Here is a 25054-nt window from a genome sequence, read left to right as displayed (position 1 = left end):
TAAAAAGGAAAAAAAAGAAATGGAAAGTTTTATTTGAGCCAGATTGAGGATTATAACCTGGGAACAGCCTCTCAGAAAGCTCCAAGAATTGTTCTCTTGGTTGGAGGTCAAGCATGGTTATAAAAGTTTTTGAGACAGAGGGAGGTACCTTCAATGATAACAACAGTTTCACAATTTAGCAGTACAGTAGCAGGTCTTGGGTCATCATGGCACCTTACAGGATCAAGAAGGGAAGTTATCTCCTCGGGAGTTGTCCTGCTGATGTTGGGAGAATACTGCTCTTTAGAACTGAGTAGGTGTTTCTGCCAATGGGGAGGTTTGGTTGATGAATAACGCAGATATACAATGCACAGTATGGGCAGAGAGGAGGCCAAAGGGCAGAGAAAACTTTTATGTTTAAGTTTTTCTTGTCTTGCAGTACAATATGAAGTTTAGTTCACAGCTACGTAAAAATGCTTCAGGGTGTGGCAGAAAGTTCTTTAAATAGCATAGACTGTCCTGTTCATCACTTTACTTCAAGCTGAGTGCCCAAAGATACATATAATTGCCACAACTTGGCCCATAAACTCAAACCAACAGCTTCATCAGGTGCTCAACCACTAAAATTTGGTTTTTAATGCTGGAGAAAACTCTGTGATGACCAACAGGGGACAGAGTATCAGTTTCCGCAACAGCAACCTCCCAACAGATTTTCAAATATTCCTCTTCTCTCTCAACATTATATTAAAAACATCTTCAAATACACAGAGAAATTGAAAGAACTGTACAAAGAACACTGATACACCCACTTCTGCTGTTCTACCATTACCGTTTAGCTTGACGGCTTCCTCACATTTGTATATTCCTCCATCCCTCTATCCATCTATCTTATTTTTTTTAAGGATTTTGAAAAAAAAAAATTGGGGGCTGTACCGCACAGCATGGGGGACCTTAGTCCCCCAATCAGGAACCAAAGCCGTGTCCCCTGCGTTGGAGGCTTGGAGTCTCAACCACTGGACTGCCAGGGAGGTCCCCGTCTTATTTTTGTTACATTTCAAGGGCAATTGCTGAGGCAGCACACTTCAGCATGTGTATCACTTACTAGAATCTGATGTGTGTGTGTGTGTGATTTCTTGGAGGCAAAATTTAGATACAGCGAAATGCCCAAACTTGAAGAGGATCACTTAATGAATTTTGATGCAAGTGTGATCCAAGCCCCTATGCCGATCTACTTTGAACTAAATTTGACTTTCTTTTGCCATGTGCTGATTTTCAAATGTCCCTACCCTGTGAGTTGAGAGTCCCCTCTGAATTGAGCTTTATGAAAAATTCCCTTCATATGTCTTATTTTGCTCTGTTGCCCCAGACCCAGGAACACATGCCCATTTGAAAACAAGAGGCAGTTTGCATATGGGGGTGGTAGGGTGGGCAAAAATATCAGCACAGGAAGCGTGGGTTTGAATCTCATCTTTACCACTTTCTAGCTCTATGACCTATGGCACCCCACTCTAGTACTCTCGCCTGGAAAATCCCATGGACAGAGGAGCCTGGTGGGCTGCAGTCCATGGGGTCGCTAAGAGTCGGACACGACTAAGCGACTTCACTTTCATTTCTCACTTTCATGCATTGGAGAAGGAAATGGCAACCCACTCCAGTGTTCTTGCCTGGAGAATCCCAGGGACAGGGGAGCCTGGTGGGCTGCCGTCTATGGGGTCTCACAGAGTCGGACACGACTGAAGCGACTTAGCAGCAGCAGCAGAAGCAGCTCTATGACCTTGGGCAAAGTATGTATCCTATGGCTAGGCCTCAGTTTCCCCAGGGACTGTGGGTAAAAATAAACTGTCTCTCATCAGCTTGTTCTGTGTGGTGGAGGCTGAATGGGGTTAAATCATGCAAAGTCTAATGAGAACATCCCCTGCTGCAGGGTGAACTCTCAGGACAGGCTGACCCTCATCACCACCCTGCGAGCAGGCAGCAGGGACGAGAGGCCTGCAGCCAACTCATTAACTTTATAGACAATTGACTTTGTGCCTTTTGAACCCAGTCATTTTATGTTCCACTCAGCTCCGAGTCTCCTTGGCCTCCTTGGCCCTCCAGCCAGAAATGTAATGACTGTCAAAATTCTCTCTATGACATCACCAGGCAATGTCTGGGGAAGTCTGTGTTCGTAAAATGACTCAAACTAGAGGAACTGTGGCAGGTGGGGGTTGGTTGCTTGCTCTCTAGTTGGGTGGGATTTATAGTGTAAATCCGATGGACTTGAATTTAATATTGCACCATTTTATTGGCACCAAATTGTATTACAGACTCAGTAGCTTTCTCCTAGCCCTTCATCTCTGCAAGACAGAAGCTTCCCTTTGACGGATGTTGGTTTCATTATTCACGACTGTTATATCAACAGAGGCTTTGAAAATGGAGATTGGGAAAGAACATTTTCTGGTGTAAAGCTCTTTATCGGTATGGAATTCCTTTGCTGCACTTCTGAAATAGATTGACTTGTTTTCAGTGTCAGTCCTGAGCAGTGCACTGGACAGATGTAGTACCTGCTCATAAAAAAACCTCAGGATATATTTAGAAATATAAACATGTAATGAGCAATCACACAAATAGTGAATCACAATTAGGATGGAGCCCATTGATCAGATACTGTTGCTTGCCTACTATGGCAAAGTCTGATGACTGTCTCGGAGCATTTATTCTCTTTCTTTTCCATAGTAATGAAACATTTATTTTTAGCAAGATGCTTGCTATCTATGATAATGACAACATTTCCCAGCCTCCTCTGCTGCTATATGTGGCCATGTACAATTCTGGGACTAATTTATTTTTCAAAAAATATTTATTTATTTGGCTGCACCAGGTCTTAGTTTCTGCATGCAGGATCTAGTTCCCCAACCAGGAATCAAACCTGGGTCCCCTGCATTGGGAGTTTGGAGTCTTAGCCACTGGACAACCAGCGAATTTCCTGGGACCAATTTCAATGTGTGGAGGGATTTCCCCCCACACACACACTTGTAAGAAATTTTGAGACACCAGTTGGATGTGCTATAATTCAAGTCAGTTCTGACATCTGCCTGGAGACAGTGTTGGATCCCACAGGTTAAGGACTCAGTTTCCCCCTGCATCTCCAGTTGCAAGTCCAAGTTATCACCTGTGCTTCTGACTGACTGGCTATAGATCGGATGTTCCAACAACTCCCATCCCCATTTTGGGTTTGGTCAGCTTCCTAGAGCAATTCATGGAACTCAGAGAAAACTTTTACTCACCAGAAGTGACTTATTTAAAAGGCGGTAACTCTGGGACAGCCAGATGGAAGGGATGCACAGGGCAGGGTGTGTGGGCCGGAGCTCCTATGCCCGCTCCCAGCACACCATGCTCTCTGCACCTCCATGTGTTCCTCAGCTGGAAACTCTAAACCCCATCCTTTTGAGTTTTTATGAAGACCTGATTACACAGTCCCTGGTGCTGGGAAAGATTGAAGGCGGGAGAAGAAGGGGACGACAGAGGATGAGATGGTTGGATGGCATCACCGACTCAATGGACATGAGTTTGAGTAGGCTCTGGGAGTTGGTGATGGACAGGGAGGCCTGTCATGCTGCAGTCCATGGGGTTGCAAAGAGTCAGACATGACTGAGCGACTGAACTGAACTGAACTATTACATAGGCACAATTGATTGAATCATTGGCCGCTAGTAGTTGAGCTCAATCTCCGGCCCCCTCCTCTCCGTGGAGGTCGGGGGGGTGGGACCAAATGTTCCATCGCTCTAACCAGGTGGTCGGTTCTGGCAACCAGCTCCCATACTCAGGTGCTTCTAAAAGTCACCTAGCTGCAACACAGGACACCTTTGCCTCTTCCATCACTTAGGATATTCCAAGGATTTTAGGAGCTCTGTGCCAGGAACAGAGATGAAGCCCAAATATATATTTCTTATTCTAAGTCACAATATCACACATGTGTCTAAGTCCTGGCCAAGGTAATGTGCAGAAGCAGCACGTGCAATTTTATGTCATGCTCTTAAAAGGAAGAGCATGCCCTCTCTTTGTCCTTCTGCTCTTTCCCGTGGGCTGGAATACAGGCGGGGGTGCACAGAGCAGTCAGGGTAGCACCTGGGTGTGGTGGGTCAGTGAGATGGAGGCAGTCTGGCTCCCAACCCTGGTGACTGTTTCAGGAGAGACAAACTGCTATTTTGCTTCAGGCACGGTCATTTCAGGTTTTTCTGTGACACCAGCAGAACTTACATCCTAATACATTGATCTATCACCCAGTCCTCTTCTTCCTTATTAAGAGAGCCCCAAATTTATTCAAGTATCAACTCTTAACACAGATGACTGTACCCCTAACTCAGAGGTAAATCCTTGTTAATATAAACCAATCAGGGCAATGAGCCTGGACAAGATGTAACTCTTGGCCTGGACAAGATGCAATTCTAGGCCATGAAAATTGCCAAAAGTTCTGCTGGGGGATTTCTGTGAAATTTTCCTTGTTCTAAAATAGAGATCCAAGGGAGACGGCCACCTCTATAAAGTACCAGGCAGGGTGTTAGGTCCATCTTTTGATGGATGCTATTGTGTCTGGGTGTGATGCTTGGATCTGTGGCAGTTATTTGGTAACCAGGAGGAGAGCTAGTCTGTAGCTGGAAGGAATCCAATGGCATGATTGAATCAGTAAATTAAGTGAGCCTAGAACCATTCCACCTTCAGACTTCCAGTTTGTGAGGTGGTAACACGTCCTTGCCAACTCATGGAGACCCAATGCTCTATCAGCCAGTGGGGAAGTGTGGCCAGGTGGTGCCCTGTGGGCACACTCTCACAGAAGAGGGGCAGGAGATGGGAAGGAGCCATCCATTCAATTGTCTGTCCCCTTTTCTCCCTAGCTATTTATGAATAAATCAACTGAATTGGGTCTTCTGTTACCAGTAACCAAGGAGATTTTAACCAAATAGCCTGGTACACAAGGCTGTGACCAGCTCTCCAGTCTTATCTCTTAACATTTCTCTTCTCAGCCCCAAACTTCAGACTTAGTGGAATCAAAATCCTGTTTTCACTTCTGCAGAATTCCATACATGAAGGGACTTCTGCACCGTTGGCTTCCTCCATCCCTTTATAAGGCAATGATCAATTCATCCTCCAGAATCAGCTTAGCAGGCACTTTCCCCAGGGAGACTTCTTCTAGACCCAGTTTCTCCAGATTCATTCAGCCCTGTCTGCACACCTGAGCCTCAGCCTCGCTTCTTGCCCAGAACAGCCCTTGCCACGACTCACTCCATCCTCACTGTTGGAAAAAACTGGTTCCTGTCACTGCCACAGACCAGGGACTTCCTTTGCACGGTGCCGACTGAGTAGACTGCCCACCTGTGCTCAGACTGGGCAAGACCCACAGAGACCCTGGCTGCTTTAACAGCCCCAAGATGCGGCAGGGAAGTGTGGCTAGTGCCCCGCGGGCATACTCTCACAGATGAGGGGCAGGTGATGGGAAGGAGCCATCCCTTCAATTGTCTGCCTTTTTCCTTCCAAGGAGATCCAACCAGTCCATCAGTCCTGAATATTCATTGGCAGGACTGATGCTGAAGCTAAAACTCCAATACTTGGGTCACCTGACGCGAAGAGCTGACTCATTGGAAAAGGCCCTGATGCTGGGAAAGATTGAAGGCAGGAGGAGAAGGGGACGACAGAGGATGAGATGGTTGGATGGCATCACTGACTCAATGGACATGAGTTTGAGTAAACTCTGGGAGTTGGCAATGGACAGGGAGGCCTGGTGTGCTGCAGTCCAGGGGGTCACAAAGAGTTGGACACGACTGAGTGACTGGACTGAACTGAACTGAACTGAAGATATTGTGAAGGGGCTCTGTGCAGCCTCATTGGTGGCTGAGGAGCCTGTTGTGTTTGCAGTGATGCTGTGACCAGCTCTGTATGCCTTGTACTCTGTTCCCCTTCCTTCCCTGATTCACTTCCCCTTTGCCCTCACTCTTGCTTCCTAGGTTTTACACTCCCAGTAACACATTCATATGCAAGCTATACTCTTAGATTCTGTTTCTCAGGGAACCAGGGTAAAACTCCTCTCCACCCCTGAGTCTGGGTTGCAGGGAACAGACACACTCATATGGTCTCAGAGCCCAGTGGGGATGGCAAGTATTTCACAAGTGGGGAGTATTATCAGACTCATGGGAACTAAAACAGGAAGGGGATCTGGAATTTTATCTGGGCAGCTCTAACGCCCCTGTATCAACTCTGATACCCACCATTCTCGGGTCAGCTGCTCGCTCTCCTGACTTTTTCTTACCCTTCTCAGAACTGCAATGGTTTCTCTTTCCTTAAGGCCTCTGCCTGTTCCATCCTTCTGCTTATACACAAAGTGTAGTGAAGTCAATGTCGCTCAGTCATATCCTGGCCCAGTCACTTGAGAGTAAGTGTTCAGACACATTTGCATCAACTTGACTTTGCTGTGATGTTCACCAAAGTGACTGATAGGTGTGTGTCTCTCTCGTGTGGGTATTCTGAGCTGTGTGCCATGAGCTGTGTCCAGTACACAGGAGATGCCGGGAGAACCCCCAGGAGAGCTTTAGAAAAACAACAACAGATCATTTATCACAGATACTCTGAGAATCACTGGAAAAGTTGCAGGAAAGAGCTCTGAGCTCAACTTCCAGAAAAGGTTTCTAAGCCATACAGCAGAACCTGGTCAGCACTTGGCAACTGGAGACAACCATAAATTAACCTGCCTTCCCAGAATGTGCCCTTTCTGTGCTACACAGACACACCCAAGAGATATTGCAGGCTCAGTTCCAACCCACTGCAATAAAGCAAATATCACAATAAAGTGAGTCACAAAACTATTTTTGCTTTCCCAGTGCACATAAAAGTTATGTTCACACTATACTGTAGCCTATTAAGTATGCGATGACATTATGTCTAAATAAACAATGTACACACCATAACTTAAAAATACTTTATTGCTGATCATCATCCTAGCCTTCAGTAAGTCAAAGGAGTAACATCAAAGTTAACGGATCACAGATCACCATAACAAATATAATAGTAATAATACAGCTTGAGATATTAAGATAATTACCAACATGTGACAGAGATACCAAGTGAAGAAATGCTGTTGAAAAAAAACGGCACTGATAAACTTGCTCACAGAGTGACCATAAACATTCAATTTGTTTAAAACAACAACAAAAAAAACCCAATATCCATGAGGCAAAGTAAAGCAAAGTGCCATAAAAGGTGTGCCTATAAAACCTTTTATAATGTGAAAGGGAGTGAAGCAGAGGGGTTCAGAGTCCAGCTCCAGAGTCAGCCTTGCCAGTGGTGTGATTTTCTTATCCTGTCTCTGCCTCGCTCTGCCCATATGTGAAATGGCATTGATAGCTGGGCTGGTTCTGAGCTTCTCTGCAGAAACCACAGGGCAAGAGCCGAGTCCAGGAGGCACATGGTATTTATCGAAGGGCTCTGAGTACTCGTACCTCAAGCATCTTTGCATAGACATCTTTTCCACAAGCATTTTCACTGCAAAATTAATTGGTCATGAGGCAATCTTGCTGTAAAAGATAAAATAACTGGTTGACAGTTGGGTTTGACTGTTGGCTTTCAACTAGTTGACAGTTTGGTTTCATTTCTCCATTGACACAGGACTGTCCTTCTTCCATCCCGTCAATCTCAGCCCTCATGATGATCTGTACAGGGACGAGCAGGCATGGCGGTCTTAAAATAGAGGATGATGACAACTATGTATATGGACTTGATAGAAAATATGGTGATAAAATTTACTGCAAGTGTGAAGTAAGAGAGTAAGTCAGAGCACGTACTGTATGGCTCAGTTGGTAAAGACTTGGCCTGCAATGTAGGAGACCCAGGTTCTATCCCTGGGAAGATCCCCTGAAGGAAATGGCAACCCACTCTTATAATCTTGTCTGGGAAATCCCATGGACAGAGGAGCCTGGCAGGCTACAGTCCATGGGGTCTCAAGAGTCAGACACGACTTAGCGACTAAACCACCAGACTGCACTAGAACATGACAACATGTCAGTCTGCAGATCCTTTGGTGATTTGAAGACACAGAGTTGAACCCACACCTTCCACAGAACTTTGGAACGTCTATCAGGGCACATGTGACAACCTGCCAAGAACAAACAGCTTTCCTAACACGACACAAAGCTCAGGTACAAATATGCATCCTAGTATTTGGAAGCTGATGCCTCTCTTAAAGACAAAAGAAAGTTTAGAGAAAAAGCAAAGCTGAACAGGCAGGTGAGACAAAAGCAAAAGAAACCTTTAAAATACTAAGAACAAAAGACTTGGAGGACACGTGCTTCAGCTCAGTTCAGTCACTCAGTCATGTCCGACCCTTTGCAACCCCATGGACTGCAGCATGCCAGGCCTCCCTGTCTATCACCAACTCCCAGAGTTTATTCAAACTCATGTCCATTGAGTTGGTGATGCCATCCAACCATCTCATCCTCTGTCATCCCTTTCCCCTCCCACCTTTAATCTTTCCCAGCATCAGGCTCTTTTCAAATGAGTCAGTTCTTCACATCAGATGACCAAATTTTTGGAGTTTCAGCTTCAGCATTAGTCCTTCCAATGAATATTCAAATTGATTTCCTTTAGGATTGACTGGGTTGATCTCCTTGCTGTCCAGGGGACTCTCAAGAGTCTTCTCCAACACCACAGTTCAAAAGCATCAATTCTTCGGTGCTCAGCTTTCTTTATAGTCCAACTCTCACATCCATACATGACTACTGGAAAAGCCATAGCTTTGACTAGATGGACCTTTGCTGGCAAAGTAATGTGTCTACTTTTTAATATGCTGTCTAGGTTGGTCATAACTTTTCTTCCAAGGAACAAGTGTCTTTTAGTTTCATGGCTGCAGTCACCATCTGCAGTGATTTTAGGTACAATCTACAAAACAGAATCAATTATCTGTGAAGTATTGCCATAAATTGACACACTTTTTAAATGTATTCAAATACATTTGTATTTTGCCATAAAGTCTTTTTAATTTTGTTATTTATTTCTCATGTTTCATTATTTCCTTTAATGCCCCTTTTTTATTTTTCACTATTTTATCTTTTACAGCAACATTGCCTGAAGGCCAATTAGTTATGCAGTGAAAATGTCTGCAGCAGAAACACCAGACATGTTATCAAACACATTGTCCTTTCCCAGCCACCAAAGCCTGATCGGGGGTCACCCTCCTCCCGCTCCAGGCGCCTTCCCTGGGCCCTCCCTGGGAAGTGAGTCCCTGCCATTCTTTCTTCACAGGACACACCTCTGGGGAATCAGAAATGTTGGGAGGGCTGTGTATGTATATTTGCTGAGCATTAGAAAAAAAAAAAAAAAAAGAGCGGCCTTTGTCAAAAATTAAACATTAAAGATTTTTAATGAAATAATGGTCAAAAGTCGATGAAACAGTGGCAGTTTTCTGAATCTACCCACACCATGTAGCATTAGTCCGTAAGTAGAGAGCCCCTACTCTTTTACTGCATGTCCCCTTCTGCCTGGCACATTGTATGTTGGGTAATAAATTAAGGAAAAAATGAATTTGTACTTGATCTGAAACATGCAGTAGATTTTTCCAAGGGCAAATTTCCGAAGTCTGTACCTTGAGCTCTCTGGAGGAAATGAGCTATGGAAACTGATTATAGGCAGAAAAGATGATAGTAATGGTGATATTCTACAACGCAGGAGACGAGGGAGACATGGGTTCAATCTCTGTATGTGGGAAGATCCCCTGGAGGAGGAAATGGCAACCCACTCCAGTATTCTTGCCAGTTAAATCCCATGGACCGAGGAGCCTGGTGGGCTACAGTCTATAGGGTCACAAGGAATCAGACATGACCAAGTGACTTAACACACACACACACACACACACACACACACAACGGTAATACAGTACATCATTTACTGAGGGTGGCTCCCCCAAAAGACTTGTCCACATCCTAACCCTGAAACCTGTGAATATGCACTTAATTTAGGGACAAAGGGGCTTCAACACGTGAATTTTGAGGAGACACATTTCAGTCTGTGGCACCACCCCAGTCCAGGTTAATCATTGCATTCTCTTCTGTGCGTGTGCACAATCGCTCAGTGGTGTCTGACTCTAGCAACCTCATGGACTGTAGCCCACCAGGCTCCTCTGTCCATGGACGTTTCCAGGCAAGAATACTGGAGTGGATTGCCATTTCCTCCTCCAGGAGTCTTCTGGTCCAAGAGATTGAACCTGCATCTCTGGCATCTCCTTGGCAGGCGGATTCTTTACCACTGCATTCTCTTACTTGGTCACTTCTAGCATAGGACTCAGGGTTATCCCTAGGCATGACATTTGCTGCAACTTTCAGGCAACCAAAACCTTCTTTTCCTTTGCGATGAGGAAAAGGTCAGGTTAGAGCAGGCAGGGGCCTCTCCAGACAGATTGGCAGAGAGTGCAGCCCACTTAGAAGAAAGCAGAGCTAAGGAGTGGTTTGAGCAAACCTAGATCCAGCCATACTTAAGTATTCTAGGATCTTAAAGGACGTCTCAATTAACCTGACAATAAATGGACAATAAATGCTTTTAAAGCTGCATGTCTGTCACTTGCAACTCAAAGACTCCTGAGTTAATAGACTTTGATCTCATGGTTAATGTTAATAGGAGGTGGAGACAGGTATCTGAGTACAGTTCTGCTTAGCTCTGAGAGGCTTTCCTGGGAGTAATCTTGGGGCTTAAGTCAGGAGCCATCCTCTGAGTCCTGATTCCCAGATGACTTTTGAGTTCTGACATTTTTAATGTATCTACCCTTGCTCTCCTTTACCGGTGGTGGGAACAAGTAAGGTGCAATGAGTGTAAATAAGTTGTTTAAAAATTATAAGTTCAGATAATTAAATAAATGCTGATAACTTCAAGGAGTGCTCCCTGTTATGAAACAAAACAAGGATTCCTGGGCTGGGGGCCCAGCGTAGGCCCTGACAAAGGACCCTTCTCAGGAAGGGACGGCCTCCCGGGTCCTGCTTCCCTGGAGCCAGGTGCTGATATTCAAAGCACAGCTGCTAAAAGCTGTGTGACCCTGGGCAAGGGCTGAACCTTGTCTGCGCCCTAGTTTCCTCATCTGAAAAATGCGGGAAATAATAGTGCCCCTTTCATAGGAGGACGTGAGGAGCCAGCGTGTGTGACCTGTCTAAAGGCTGTGATTGTCCCTCCAAGTCTGGCTCCTCCTCAATTCCGGGTCTCGGGAACTCAACCGTCACCTCCCACAGAGAGCCTCCAGCTTCCGCGGGGCAGCCCCCACCTTATCATTCCCTCACACAGTTTTATTCCTTTTCAGAGCATTTTTCTGCTGTGGGACGCCTCCTTTTTTTTTTTTTTTTTGTTTTCCTCTTTAAAAAAGGCCGTTAGGCTTTAGGAAGGGCATCATTAGCCTAATCTATTTCGCCAACTGCTGTTTCACCAGCCCCTGGTCTGCCGGGCACACAGTAGGTGCTCAGGAGGTATCGGTTTGAATAAAGGACGGCGGCACGCTGGCAGGGGCCGCTTCCGCTCCAGGATCTGCCACGCCACCAACACCCCGCCGCCGCGGCTTGCTGGGGTGAGGGGGGCGGTTTCGGGGGGAGGGCGGGGGGTGGACGGGCTCCTCTGCGCCGTCTCTCTCTACTTCCTTTCAACGTCTCAGCGCAACTCTGTGTGAACACAACTCCAGAAAGCTCCCCGGACAGGCGACCGCCCCGCAATCAGAGCCTTCCTATCTGCTTTCGGGCAGGGAGGACCGGAGAGGCCAGCTGCCAGCGCCTCCCGAAGTCCCTCCCGCCGCCCCGCGTCGCTTGAAGGCGGAGGCCCGGGAGGGGGCCGACCCCGCCCGCCGGCTCGGCGCGCGGTTTCCAGACTCCGGCATTTCCTCCCCGCTAGCTGGCGCGGTCTCGCCTCCCCTCGGAAGAGGAAAACTCCTGGGGCCGAGTAACGGGAACAAGCGCGGAGGGGAGCGGCGAGGGACCCCCGGGCCGGTGCCTCGCAGTTCCGGGTGGGCAGCCCCGGGTAGGCGGCGAGCGCGGCGGGACCAGAAGCTGGCCGCCAGCGGCGCGCCGGGGCGCGGGGCGGGGAGGGCCGCCGGGCCGGACGCCGCGCGCAGTCGGCACAGGGCGCGGCCGGGAGCCGGGGCGGGCGGGGCCGGCCGCTGCTGGAAGGAGCGCTTGAGCTGGGAGAGGAGGCCGAGCTGGAGGGCGGCTTTCCCCGGCCCGGCGACGGGGGAGCCGCCGCGGAGGCGAAGGAGACCGGGACAGTGGGGCTGCCCGGGCGCTGCGCGCATGCTGGGCCGGGGGCGCCGCCGGGGCTCGCGCCCTGGGCTGCTCCGCCGTCGCTGCCCCCGGCGCCCGGCATGTCGGTGCACTACACCCTCAATCTGCGCGTCTTCTGGCCCCTGGTGACCGGCCTGTGCACCGCCCTCGTGTGCCTCTACCATGTCCTGCGGGGAAACGCGGGCGCCCGAACCGAGCCCCCAGACGGCGCGGACGGCGGCTTCCCGCTGCTCAAGGTGGCGGTCCTCCTCCTCCTTGGCTACATCCTCCTGCGCTGTCGCCACGCTGTCCGGCAGCGCTTTCTGCCCGGGCCTCCCCGCATGGGGGGCCACTCCACCTTCTCAGCTAAACACTTCCCCGAGCCCAGCCTAGACATCTTGCTGGAGAGTTACTACGAACACGAGGTGCGCCTGTCTCCGCACGTGCTGGGCCACAGCAAGGCACACGTGAGCCGCATTGTGGGCGAGTTGGTGCGGGCTGGCCGTGCCCGAGGGTCCCCAGGCCCCATCCCTGGGGGGGCGCTGGCCTTGGCCTTCCGCGGAGACTTCATCCAGGTAGGGAGCGCCTACGAGCAGCATAAAATCCGCCGGCCCGACGGCTTCGACGTGCTCGTGCCGCTGCGCCTCCCTCCCCTGGTGGCGCTGGAGCCGCGGAGCCTGGGCTCAGAGCCCGAGCTGGCTCCAGCCTTCCACGGCTGCTTCGTGTGTGCACTCAAGGCGCCGCCAGGGGCTTCCAGCGGCCACTGGCTCCGGGACTGCAAACCCTTCTCCGACGGCTTCTGCGTGGATGTCCGCGGGCGGCGCCTCCTCTCGGCCACGCTGGTACTGCGCTGGTTCCAGGCGCACCTGCAGCGCTCCCTGGCCACCGTGCGCTACAGCCTGGAGGGGCGTTGTCGGGTCAGCCTGACCCCGGGCGGTCTGGAACAGCCGCCCACCCTACACATCTTGCCCTGCCGCACCGATTACGGCTGCTGCCGCCTTTCCATGGCCGTGCGACTCATCCCTGCCGTCCATTTGGGCGACAGCGTCTTCCTGGTGGCGCCACCACCGCCACCCTCACCTGCCGGGCCCCTATCGGAGCTCCCGGGAGGCCTGCGTGCCGATGCCCTGTGGGGGCTGAACACAGCGCGCCAGGAGCAGAAGCTGCTGAGCTGGCTGCAGGAAAGGGCCCCTCCAGGTGCCTGCTACCTCAAGTGCCTGCAGTTGCTTAAAGCTCTGCGAGACCTGGGCGCCCGCGGGCTGGACCCGACGGCCGCCGCGCAGTGGCGACGCATCCTCTCCTCATACGTGCTCAAGTCGGCGCTGCTGGCGGTGCTGCAGCGCGAGGGGGCTCCGGCACCAGGCTGGGACGAGGGGCACCTGGGCGACCGCCTGGAGGAGTTAGTGCAGTTCCTCAGGGACTGCCTGCTGCGACGCCGGACGCTCTTCCACTGCGTCCTGGGCCCTGGAGGGGCGGCCACCGAGGTGGGCCCGCTACCCAAGGTACTGCGTGAAGCTGCCCCAGTTGACCTCCTGGCGGCTTTCGACCGGCAGGTTCGGGAACTCGCAGCGGCGCGGTTGCTGTCCACTTGGCGAAGGCTGCCCCAGCTTCTCCGCGCTTATGGCGGTCCCCGCTACCTCGTCAGGTGTCCGCCACCCCGGAGTCAGCGCACCCAAGGGTTCCCTGAAGATGAACCATAAACCCTGTTAGAGCCCCCACCTGGCCCAGTGCTCCTGCAGCCCCACTCCACTGGTGGGGCGGGGATGGCAGTGAAGCCTGTTTAAGTCAAGGAAGATGACCTGCAGAAGGGGTTGGACTATTCAGAGCAGTGGCATCTGGCAGCTTAAACATCGCCCCGGCTCCACCATCCAGATAATCATGGCATCTTCACACCCACCAGAATGTCCTGGAAGAGCTATGGAAAGACAGCCACCATTGGCAACTGAGAGTTGGTCAAAATGTTGGTTTGTGTGGAATGATTCTGTAGAAGGATTTAGCTTTTAGGGAGGTTCAGTAAAGCAAGAACTAGCTGCAGAAAAAGTTCCCTCTGCCAGTTGTTTAGATCTCTCTTGCCCCCCAGTTTAAAGAAGCTAATGGTTTTTTATTTTTTTGACATAACTACTTGGTAGGTCCTGGTTTCCTGGTTGTCTTTAAAAATCTGAACCTTTCTCTACAACTGGAACTGTAATTCTATTTCAGGGGCTCATGTTCTGAGGTAGTTTCCACTGTTCAGATAAATATTAAGGTCTTTTTAAAGGGTCCCATCAAGGGTGTTTGACAGGATTGTGAAGAATTAAGTCATAGGTGTTGAGCAGCAGTCAAGAGCTGGTTAGCAAAACTTTCAGAGCAAACAGCACTTTATCGATCAGTTCTTTCATTTTGGGGTAATTGCTAGTGCCACGTGTGGCATCGGAAAGGGAGGCCAGTTACATTTGCTATGAAGGGCGGTGCAGTCTTGAAGAGCAGGCTTGCTCAACACAGCTCCAGGCAGGCGCTGGGATGAGCGCTCATCAGCCCCTGCTGTGAGCCATGCTCAGGGCAGAGTGACAATGCTTCAGACAGCACTGGTGAGGGCAGAAAACATGTTGAGTCTCGAAAAAGATGAAGCTCACTCTGCCTAGCAAGGTGACTCGCCAGGGCTTGCTGCTGGCTAGAGAGAGAAACCTGTTTTTGTTTGTTCATTTTTGTTTTAAAGTCTTTTTTAGCAAACTCCTTTTCTTTCTGAGTTTAATGAGATAGTGAAGAGGCAGCGCCTGCTCTCAGCCAATCTCAGTGATCCTTCGTGGTTGGGACGTTTTGCTCTGATTGCCCAAGCAGCCTTTTAATGGCCCAAAGGCCACCTTTGAGAAGCAGTTGGTTCAGCACAGGTCTTGCGATGCATTTCACTTAGAGTTCAGCATCTCTGGGCTCTGTGCTTGAAGATCAGTTATTTCCCAGTCCGTCGACAGGAGAAAGACAGCAGGGGAGGGCAAGCTAAGGGGAGATGGAGGGAGACAGCCCTTGTCAGCTGTACGCTCTTTCTTCTCTTTGAGCATAAACATCACCAGGCTGAGTGTATTTTGCAGCCCGTCCATTCTGAAATCCCTCTGTCCTCCCAATTTTCTAATAGCTCTCAATTGCATCAGTCAACATAAAACTCACTTGACGTTTAGAATGGGCCATCGTCTGCTGAATAGAAAATACAACCAGTCCCAGTGATACACTTTAGGTTTTTTAACTTTTTCTTTTTTTAACAGAGACTTTTAAAGGTAAAACTTGGAAGACAGAAGTAGTCACATGAATTGGGCCATTGTTTAATTTCTGAGCTATTTGGAGGGAACTTTTAAAACTTTTTAGGGGCCCTACTTGGCCACTGTGGGGAAATCCTTGTGAATAGATGACTTATAGGGAATCCTTCTCATCAGAACTGCAGAGATTTCTTAGTCCTTTGCAACCTTGGACTACAAGAGAAACAGTTGCAAATGTTGTGCTGTCTCTTTGGGGTTGCGCTGGGGACATTTCCCCTGGATACCACAAAGTCATTCCTAGTTTTTGAGGTCAGTGTTAGGTCGTAAGGTACTGCATTTAGCAAAGGAATCAGTCTACCAACTTCCTGCAAAGATATAAACTGCACAGTGTTTTTTTTAAATTACTTTTTAAATAAATTTCAAGAGTAAGTAGATCTTTATATAAATATATATTTATAATGTTTCCATACTCAGCTACAATTTCCCCTGTAGTTGGAATAGGGGAAAGCGAGGCTATTGGGAGGGGGGGTATTATAAAGCTTTAAAAGCTGAATTTTCCAAATATTTCTAGTTAAGTTGATAGGTTCCTTTTTTGAATAGCATTTTGATGTTTGAATCTAGTAACATACTTACTGTTCTTGTAGTTCCTTTGTTGTTGTTTTTTTTTAGGTTAATTACCCAAAGCCTCATCCATCCTCAAGATTTTTAAATTTTATTGTTTTTAATGAATGGGGCATTGTGTTTGTGAATTTTTAAACTATTAATGTTTTATTTAAATGCCATGCTGAACAATTGTTCTCTGTACATGGTAACCAAAAACTTGGAGATTTCGATCAATTTTGATCAATGTTTAGTAATCCAAAACATGTACTGTGTACAAACGAAATAATATGGCATATTAGCCAGGTGTGATGGTTGCCCATGGCACTTAAATTAAGCTCAATTCTCTGTTTTATTAGGGCTCCATCATGTCCTTGATCTGAAATATATACATTTTTGGTGTATACTTGGTACTGGAGATTCATATATGCAAATATTCTCATCCCAGAAGGCTCAAAATTGTTCATGCTCTGAAAAAAAAGATTAACTGTCCAGCCAGTGTCTGAAGAAAATGTTTTGGGGAGATGACTCAGCCTTTTTGCCGTAAGACACACTTCAGTAACTCCCACTGACCAGTCTTGGGAGCCATGTCGAAACGCTTGTGGGCTGAGAGACGGAGATTTTTTTTGTAAAATGAAACTGAAGCTGAAAGAAGGGAAAATGTGAGCGAACGAAGAGAAATCTGAAGATTTCAGGAAGGAGGACTTAAGATGGATGTGAAAGGAAGAGCTGGGCAGAAGATTTCACTCCATGGGGTGAAATCACATGAGGGTGTGAAAGAGGTTTGGGTTAGGAAACACGTTGTTTAGATATGTGCTGTTTCAAACCAGGGGTCGCAAACTCAGCAGCCTGCAGAAGCAGGACAGGGAGGTAAATAGGGGAGGGGTGGGTGGTGGCGGGTACTCTGCCCATCTTCAGGGGGCACATTGCTCAGTTCTATGCAGGGAAGAGGGTAGGGTGGGGCTGGAAATAAAAAAAAGTCAGGATTGTTTTTTAAAAAGGAAGCTTTCTGATTTTTAAACAACATAATTTTTAAAAATCCAAAACACATGTGGGCCAAAAATACATTTGGATGAGCCTGGGGGCTACCAGTTTGCGATCCCTGCCTTACACAGTTAACCCCTCAAGTATGAATAAGGTTATATTTATTGTTATGGGTATGATGTTGTACTATGTGGTTGGGGGTGATATTTCAAGTCTACTTTCTCTCTCAGAACTAAGCTTTATTGTAGAAACAAATCCCCCAAATTAACACGGCCACAGGTAACACTTAACTTAAAATTCCCAGGAGGATTCTCCATCCTAGAGCCGAAAGAGTCAGACTGGATATCAGGCCCCTGGGGACCAGCTCTTGGCATTTCCTTCGTGGTGAGTTGGGCCTGAATTCCTTGGCTCTATCAGAGTCTGCAGATGAGTAATCAGGAAGGATTGTAGAATAACTTGTTTCTTCTTTATTTGTGTGTTATTCTTATTTTTAAATTAAGTTTTGTTTTTTAGTCATTTCCTAGCCTTTGGGATGATAGTTGGTGCCCGTGAACACCAGAGAAGCATGCCAGGGCCTCCCTGCCAAGCTTCTTAGGCTTGTTACCAGCCCCACTGTTAAGAGCACTGTTCTGATCAGATGTTCCTATCTCTTTCTGACTCAATGGCTCCCACCAAAAGTGACATCCTAGCTGGAAGAATTAAACTAATAGCTTTCCAAAGTGTTTCCTTTAGCCTCAAGAAGTCAGTCATTTTTTCTATAAAATGTGGTTTTTGACCTTGATGATGATTTAATTGATCATATACATGGGGAGGAAGATTATTATTATCCCTCCCCAGTGGTGGAAAAAGTAAACCTCATGGACATTTCCATTATCCCTTGGGAGGGAAAAAAGTTCAGTGTTATCATTGTGGCATTTGTTAATTTTTAAAAAAAAAATTGCTTGTCTGTTTCCTAGACACTACTGTTTATATTTTTTATACTTTCATAGCACATGATTTGGTGGGAATAGAGCAAGTATACGTTGGGAGAGGATGAAGATATATGTGATCATCTGTACAGAGAGAATGGACTAAAATGTGCAGCTAAATCACATGTAATCTCGTTTTTTAAGTATCAGATATTCAGGAATATTGTAAGCACCGTTTACTTTTTTTTTTAAGTGCCTTGATTCAGTCACTTGACTTTAAAACATTCCTCTTATTTTACTGTTATTTTTAGTGTGGATTTTGACCCTAAACTGTGTATTATGATGCTGTCTATCGGCTGCGGTCATAGCATATGTTTTGTTCCAATAACAGAAACCAAAGAGGTGATCAAATATGGTTCAGCTGCTACAGTTGTGTGATTAAAAGGTGCTTTAATCACACCAAATTCCCATGGTCCAAACAGTTGAGGCCAGCCATTTGTTTTCTATTTCAGGTTGAAGTAAATTTGCACTTTTAATCATATGGGTCATTGGGGACCTTGTTCTTTCATACTTTGCTTTATTAATAAAGGAACTTATAGAAACCTCTGGACTGAACATCAGATTTAGAGAGAGTTCTCATATTCCGGGAGGGCAGCGTGTGGCTATAATGGCTTGTGATTCCTTACACAGGCCACCTGCTTTCAGCGAGTGGGTGTATGGGACGCTTTTCCACACAGCAAAGCTGGGACCATTGTACAGAATTGACATCGTGCACGGGTGGAGAAGGATGCCAGTTCATGGCTCTGTGGGCAGTGTGGGGTCTTGCCTTCAAGTCACTTTTTTAGCAAGAAGCTTCTGGCCCTGCCCCTCCTCTCTGCCTCCCACCTCCACCCGCCTCTACCCTCAGTTCGCCTCTCACACACCAAACACAACTCAGGTCTTGGCCTGTGGCTAATTTGTAGCTTAAGAATTTTGCCCAGAAATTTCTTAGCCCCCTAGCCGCAGGCCCTCTCCAAATGGTAAACATTAGCTAATAAGAAAAACCACGAGGCTTTGTGAGAGCTGGAATCTCAGAGGCCACTAGGACTCTTCAAAGTCTTTAGAACCAGGTGGAAGTTGGCTAGTTAAACAGTGGTTGTGTAGAACACTTGCCTGAGGGAAAGAGGTGTGTTTTGATTAGTTTTCAGCAGTTAGTTCTGGGGTGGCTCCTGTCCCCAGGGGGTGAGGACACACAGAGGTAACAGATAGGGTCTCTCTCATGAATTCACAAGACGCTGCGAGAGGCAGGCAGTTAAAGAAGTCATTTCCATGCAGTGTGGTGGGTGCTATGTGGGAGGAGGGCCTGGGTGCACAGAAGTAGTTTCAGGGAGGGCTGCTTGAACGAAGCGATTTGCAGTTGAGATCCAAAGATAGACAGGAATTCGCTGATTAAAGGGAGTTGGGCTGGAGAGCAAAGCTTCAGACACAGAGGTGACGGGAGCAGTCAGTTTGGCTGGAAAGTGAGGGTGGGTGGGAGCAAGGGGGCTCCAGGGGCAAAGGATAAGGTGGGAGAGGTAGGAAGGCACCAGGGCACAGGGGTTCCAGAAGCCTGAGCTTCTCAAACTGCATTGTGCAAACCACCTGGGCATCTTGTTTGAATGTAAGTTCTTAATTCCACAGATCTGGGTGCAACCTGAAAGCCCACTTTCCTTACAGATGATGGCTAAGCTGCTGATGCAGGCACCGCACATTGATTGCAAGGTTGGAAACCACACTGAAAGTCTGGACTGACCCCCAAGATACTGGCAATCCACCTTAGGAAGGAATGGCAGAGTCACATTTGAGTTTGACCCACTCTGAATTGCAAGGCGGAGAATGAAGAGGGTGGCAATTCATCTGTTTTTATAAATAAAGTTTTATGGGAACACGGCCATACACATTCATGTACATACCGTCTCTGGCTGCTTCCATTCTCCATCAGCAGGGTTGAGTAATTGCAACACAGCACTGAAAAGAATCACTCTCTGGCCTCTTACAAAAAACGTTGGCTGGAAGTCATCCGATGCTGCAGCGGTCCAAGCCAGGCAGAGGGGTGGGGACAGAGACACAAGTTATCCTGAAGACAGACCAGTGTCACGTTCAGGCCAGTGCTTTATCTTCAAGAGGCCTGTCTTCAAGTCTTGCGTCTTGTTCTTCTCCTCTGTGTGTCTGCAAGTTACCCAATCCTGTCTGAACCTCAGTTCCCTCATCTGTAAAATGGGATTAATAATAGAACCTCCCTCATAGGAGTGAGCGAGATTAACTTGATCGTGTCTATAAAGGACTTGCCACATATTCAGCACCCAGTGTGTGTCAGTGTGGAACTAATTATTGAATGGAATTTCCCTTTAGTCTGTCTCCAACTTCTTCGTCTGCTCCCTTTGGGCTCATTCTTCCTCCTTAGCAGGGTCCACCTGACCATATTTCTGCTCCCAGATTTTGTTCCTCCTGCTCCTTGATGCCCATGGTGTTCCCCTCTAGGGAAAGCTGTTACTCAGGTACCATGATAGCCTGCTTATAAAAGTCGCCCCTGTTCTCCAAAGCTCCCTATCCCTCTGCCCCTGGCGAAGTGACTTTGCATTCTCTGCCATCCAGAAGGAAGCTTTTCACCCACCCCTTGAAACTGGAACAGCTTTGTGACTTTAGTCAGTAGAATGTGGTAGAAGGGGCATTTTGCTAATTCCCAGCCTAGGCCTGTCTGGTTCCAGTTGTTCTCTTGGAACATGTGAACGACTGGCCTGCTGGGGAATGAGGGACCATGTAGCCCTGTCGCCAGAGGTGACCGCCACCTTCAAGATGTGACGGAGGCCATTGCAAATGAGCTTTCCCTTCCCGCCTACAACCAAGCGGACAACAGAATGACTGAAGCACTTGACCAGCCGAGCCCAGCTAAGACCAGCCCAGATCAGCAAGACCGCCCAGCTGGCCTATAGCCACCAAGAAAAACTGAATACGTTGTTTTAAGCTGCTGAGTTAGTGGTAGTTTGTAGCTTAGCAATACCTGAATGATTTGGAAGTTCAAAAAAAATTGGGAAAGAGGGGCTGCCAGTGGAGTAAACAGGCAGCCTTGACTTCTATGCATTTGACCTTCAGACAGCCAGACTTTGCTAGAAACCACCTTCCCACAGTGAATCCAGGTTTCCCTCATCTGCTGAAGCCCAGTGAGGGTGGGCTGAGTCGTGGCAGTGGCACCGTCTTTTGGGGGGCATGTTTACACATTTGTGTTCCTGCATTTGCCCTCATCTCGGAAAAGCAAATGGAAGCTGGAAAATGAAAATGCTGATTCAGGTGACAACATGCTGTAGGTCTCAAAAGTAATGCAACTGACATTCAGTGTCCCCTCATGATTAAGCTTCAGCTTCAGTCAGATGCTGGCTGGTGTTGAATTTTTGGGTGGTATGTTCAATTGTAAAGGACAAAACAACAACTGATAAAAGTCATGTTGGGAAACTATCACGTAGGAAGACATTTGGCCACAACCTATAAAAACTTAACCTATAATGACTTAAATTATTTTTGCTCATCATCTAGAAGCCTGGAGGTAGGCAGCCAGGAGTTCAGGGAATCAGGGACCCAGGCATCTCTTTGCTCTGCCATTCTGGATATTTTCACTTTTATCCTCATTCCTGTTCTGTCAAGCTGCCACAATGGCTACTTCAGCCACGGAGAAGAGAGCCTGGGTTAAGGAAGGCAGTAGACTTCCCTGACATCTCATTGGCCAGAATGGTGTCATATGACCACTCCTAGCTGCAAGGGAAGCTGGAAACAGAGCCTGGCATTTAGCAGCCCTGAGCAAAATATGAAAGATGGATGGGTATTAGTGAACAAATAAGATTCTGACACAGAAATGCTAGAAACAAATAGCAGAAGATTGTGTCAATGAAATGAGAAGTAGTTGGGGAACTTATAATTCCATAATTATATAATCTATGCCCATCTGGAGGCCTGCTGCTGCTGCTAAGTCGCTTTAGTCGTGTCTGACTCTGTGCATCCCCATGGACGGCAGCCCACCAGGCTCCCCTGTCCCTGGGATTCTCCAGGCAAGAAAACTGGAGTGGGTTGCCATTGCCTTCTCTAATGCATGAAAGTGAAAAGTGCATATAATAAATTTCATAAACATTAGAATTGAGTGAGTGCATGAGAGTTGCTCAGTCGTGTCTGACTCTTTGCGACCCTATGGACTGTAGCCTGCCAGGCTCCTTTGTCCGTGGAATTCTCCAGGCAAGAACACTGGAGTGGGTTGTCATTTCCTTCTCCAATTAGGATAGAAGTCCCAGCTTTACCATTCCCTGCCTATAATCTTTTAGACAAGTCCATCAACTTGTCTGAACATCAGTTTCCTCATTTGCAAAATGAGGTTGATAATCCCTCCTTTTATTGGCTTATTGGAAGAATCAAAGAGTAATGCATGTGGGATTGAGAAATACTACCAAATGTTAGCTACTGTATCCTAGGAGTGGTACCCCAGGAAGCTGAATCCATATCTTAAGGGAGGGGGCCACCCTGAGGCATTCTGCCCAGAGCCTCCCCAATTCCAAACTTCTGCATTGGTGGTTTGGTGGTAGAATTCTTGCCTCCCCATCATCAAGCTTCCTTTCACACAGGACTGTGAGTGAGTACACTTGTGAGTATTTGTTGTACATGTTCCTAGAAAGGAGGACATACAGTGAGAGATCCGTCCATACCTATATCTCTTTCTTCTGAATTGTGTCATCTTCTAAGGCTTCTCCCCACTTCATTCCTTAAATGAAATTTGAGTCCTGGTGGAAAGCTCTGGCTAGTAGTTCTCAGGCCTGGCCCTGGCTACACAAGGGGCTTTGTAAAATTATCCACGCTCAGGACTCCATCCTGGCCCAGTGATGCCAGAGTCTCCCCAGGTGCAGCCCAGGCATGGATACAGCTCTGTGGTTGATTCTAGAATGCAGCCAGGGCTGTGAACCACTGACTTAGGTCAGACGGCTCCTCTGAAACCTTTCAGTAGAGCAACTGGGATCTCCCCACCAGCTACTGGGGAGCCACCAGCTGGTATCTGTGAGGCTTGCTTTGTGACAGAGATAGGCAGCTGAAAGGGTGGAGGTGGTGGTGCGGGAATAAAACCCAAGGACAGAACTCTACGACTGGAATGTACAAGGCAGAATATCACTCAACGGGCACAGGATTTAATGCCACTAGCAGTTCCCTTTATCTACAACCCCAGGGATATGGAAATATTTTTTAAAAAGGCATCAGAGTCACCCTGAAACTTCTCGCGAAGAAAAGCCTCTTTAATAGAAGGGATAGTTCCCTCATCCTCTTTGTCTTCTAGCCTGGAGAGAGCATACATCATACACAGCCTGCATTCACAAAATGCTGGCTCTTTTCCTGAATAGTCAGTGGTTTTGCCTGCACTTCATCTCAGTGTCTCCCCTCCCCCACTGCCATCTTGGATGCAGTGACTTTGAGCCAGCACTTAAGAACAATCGCAGTCCATCCAATCATCAAAAAAAAAATATTAGGAGTCCCACTATGTGGCAGATTCAAACTAAAAGCTTTTAAGGACCTTATCAAAAGATGTTTATCTTTATGGTTTATTGAATTATTGGTCTCCTCGAATTCGGAGCTAAGCCTCTGATGGGTGGCTGTTGATCCTTATCAAAGTGAAACCATTAAAACGTATTTCAGTATAGCACAGGGAACTGTACTCAGTGCTCTGAGTTTAGGTCACAGTGGTGACCTAAAGGAGAAGGGAATCCAAAAAAGAGGGGATATATGTATACATATAGAGGATTCACTTTGCTGTACAGTAGAAACTAACACAACAATGTAAAACAACTGTACTCCAATAAAAACATTTTTAAAAATTATTTCAACCATGGAGAAAAATGATTGTGACATTTTAAGATGGGCCTTCAGGGTCTTGTACAGCAAGAAACTGCACTGAAAACATTGTGCAATATTTTAAGCAAAGGATTTGTGATGACTGGTTATTTTTCTTCCTCTGATAAATACCTGATTTTCAAAAGCAGTCTAATCAGTAGGAATCTCCACTTTCCAAGCCTTCAAAATGCATTCAGACATCCTCACATGAAACCCAGATCTGTGAGAACGGCCAGGAAGTCTGAGCCTTTCCTATTTGTGGCAGAGACTCTTCTGCTGCTAGCTGAGCATCCCTGAGCAGCCCAGGATCTCCCAGTGCCCCCCGGCAGGTTGACTGGGCTGAGCGGCTGGCTCTGACCATTGGGCAGGGAGCAGAAGGGACTGGTCGTGATCCTGCAGAGGCGGTGAAGGCCACACATGAAGATGCCAGCAGCACGAGAGGAACTGAGAACAACTGCTCTTGCCAGACACCTGATTCATGCTTTGAGTGAGAAATCCACCTTTGTGATGTTGGGCCTCTGAAAGGAACATCAGGGTTCATGGTTTCAGCAGCATAGCCCAGCCTGACTTAACTAACACAAGAGGCTGTCCTGGCCTAACCCCGTTTTAGAAGACCCCATTGAAAGCCTTTCAAATTCATGTGTTGATTAAAAATGAGGAGCTGTTCTTCCCTCAGTTCAGTTCAGTGGCTCAGTCGTGTCTGACTCTTTGCGACCCCATGAATCACAGCACGCCAGGCCTCCCTGTCCATCACCAACTCCCAGAGTTTACTCAAACTCATGTCCATCGAGTCAGTGATGCCATCCAGCCATCTCATCCTCTGTTGTCCCCTTCTCCTCCTGCCCCCAATCCCTCCCAGCATCAGGGTCTTTTCCAATGAGTCAACTCTTCGCATGAGGTGGCCAAAGTACTGGAGTTTCAGCTTTAGCATCATTCCTTCCAAAGAAATCCCAGGGCTGATCTCCTTCAGAATGGACTGGTTGGATCTCCTTGCAGTCCAAGGGACTCTCAAGAGTCTTCTCCAACACCACAGTTCAAAAGCATCAATTCTTCGGCACTCAGCTTTCTTCACAGGCCCCAGATAATTCCAAATTGTGAAGTTTTGCATCTCCATTCACTCATTCAGTAACTAATTATCGAGTGCCAACTGTGTGCCAGGCCCTGTACTGGCCCTTGGGACAGAGTGGCTAGCAAAGCAGACACTGTCTCATTTGGCTGCAGCTTTCAGTCTGCT

At 47.6% G+C, this 25054-nt stretch overlaps 1 protein-coding gene across 1 annotated transcript; it reads left to right on the top strand.

The window, feature by feature from the left end:
* The first annotated feature begins 11659 nt into the window (after positions 1 to 11659).
* On the top strand, positions 11660 to 19853 carry ITPRIPL2 (ITPRIP like 2). The gene is made up of 2 exons (XM_055561820.1): positions 11660 to 17422; positions 19642 to 19853. Exon 1 carries the CDS (start codon positions 12329 to 12331, stop codon positions 13925 to 13927), a length of 1599 nt encoding a protein of 532 aa, XP_055417795.1. The 5' UTR covers positions 11660 to 12328; the 3' UTR covers positions 13928 to 17422; positions 19642 to 19853.
* The last annotated feature ends 5201 nt before the right edge of the window (positions 19854 to 25054 follow it).

Source organism: Bubalus kerabau, chromosome 23 (genome assembly GCF_029407905.1).
Source record: "Bubalus kerabau isolate K-KA32 ecotype Philippines breed swamp buffalo chromosome 23, PCC_UOA_SB_1v2, whole genome shotgun sequence".
NCBI lineage: Eukaryota > Metazoa > Chordata > Mammalia > Artiodactyla > Bovidae > Bubalus > Bubalus kerabau.
Note: the sequence above shows the minus strand (reverse complement) of the source record. Positions and strands in the feature narration are given on the sequence as shown.

Excerpts from the sequence above, each read along its gene's own strand:
- ITPRIPL2 (XM_055561820.1), top strand. The coding sequence starts at position 12,329 with ATGTCGGTGCACTACACCCTCAATCTGCGCGTCTTCTGGCCCCTGGTG.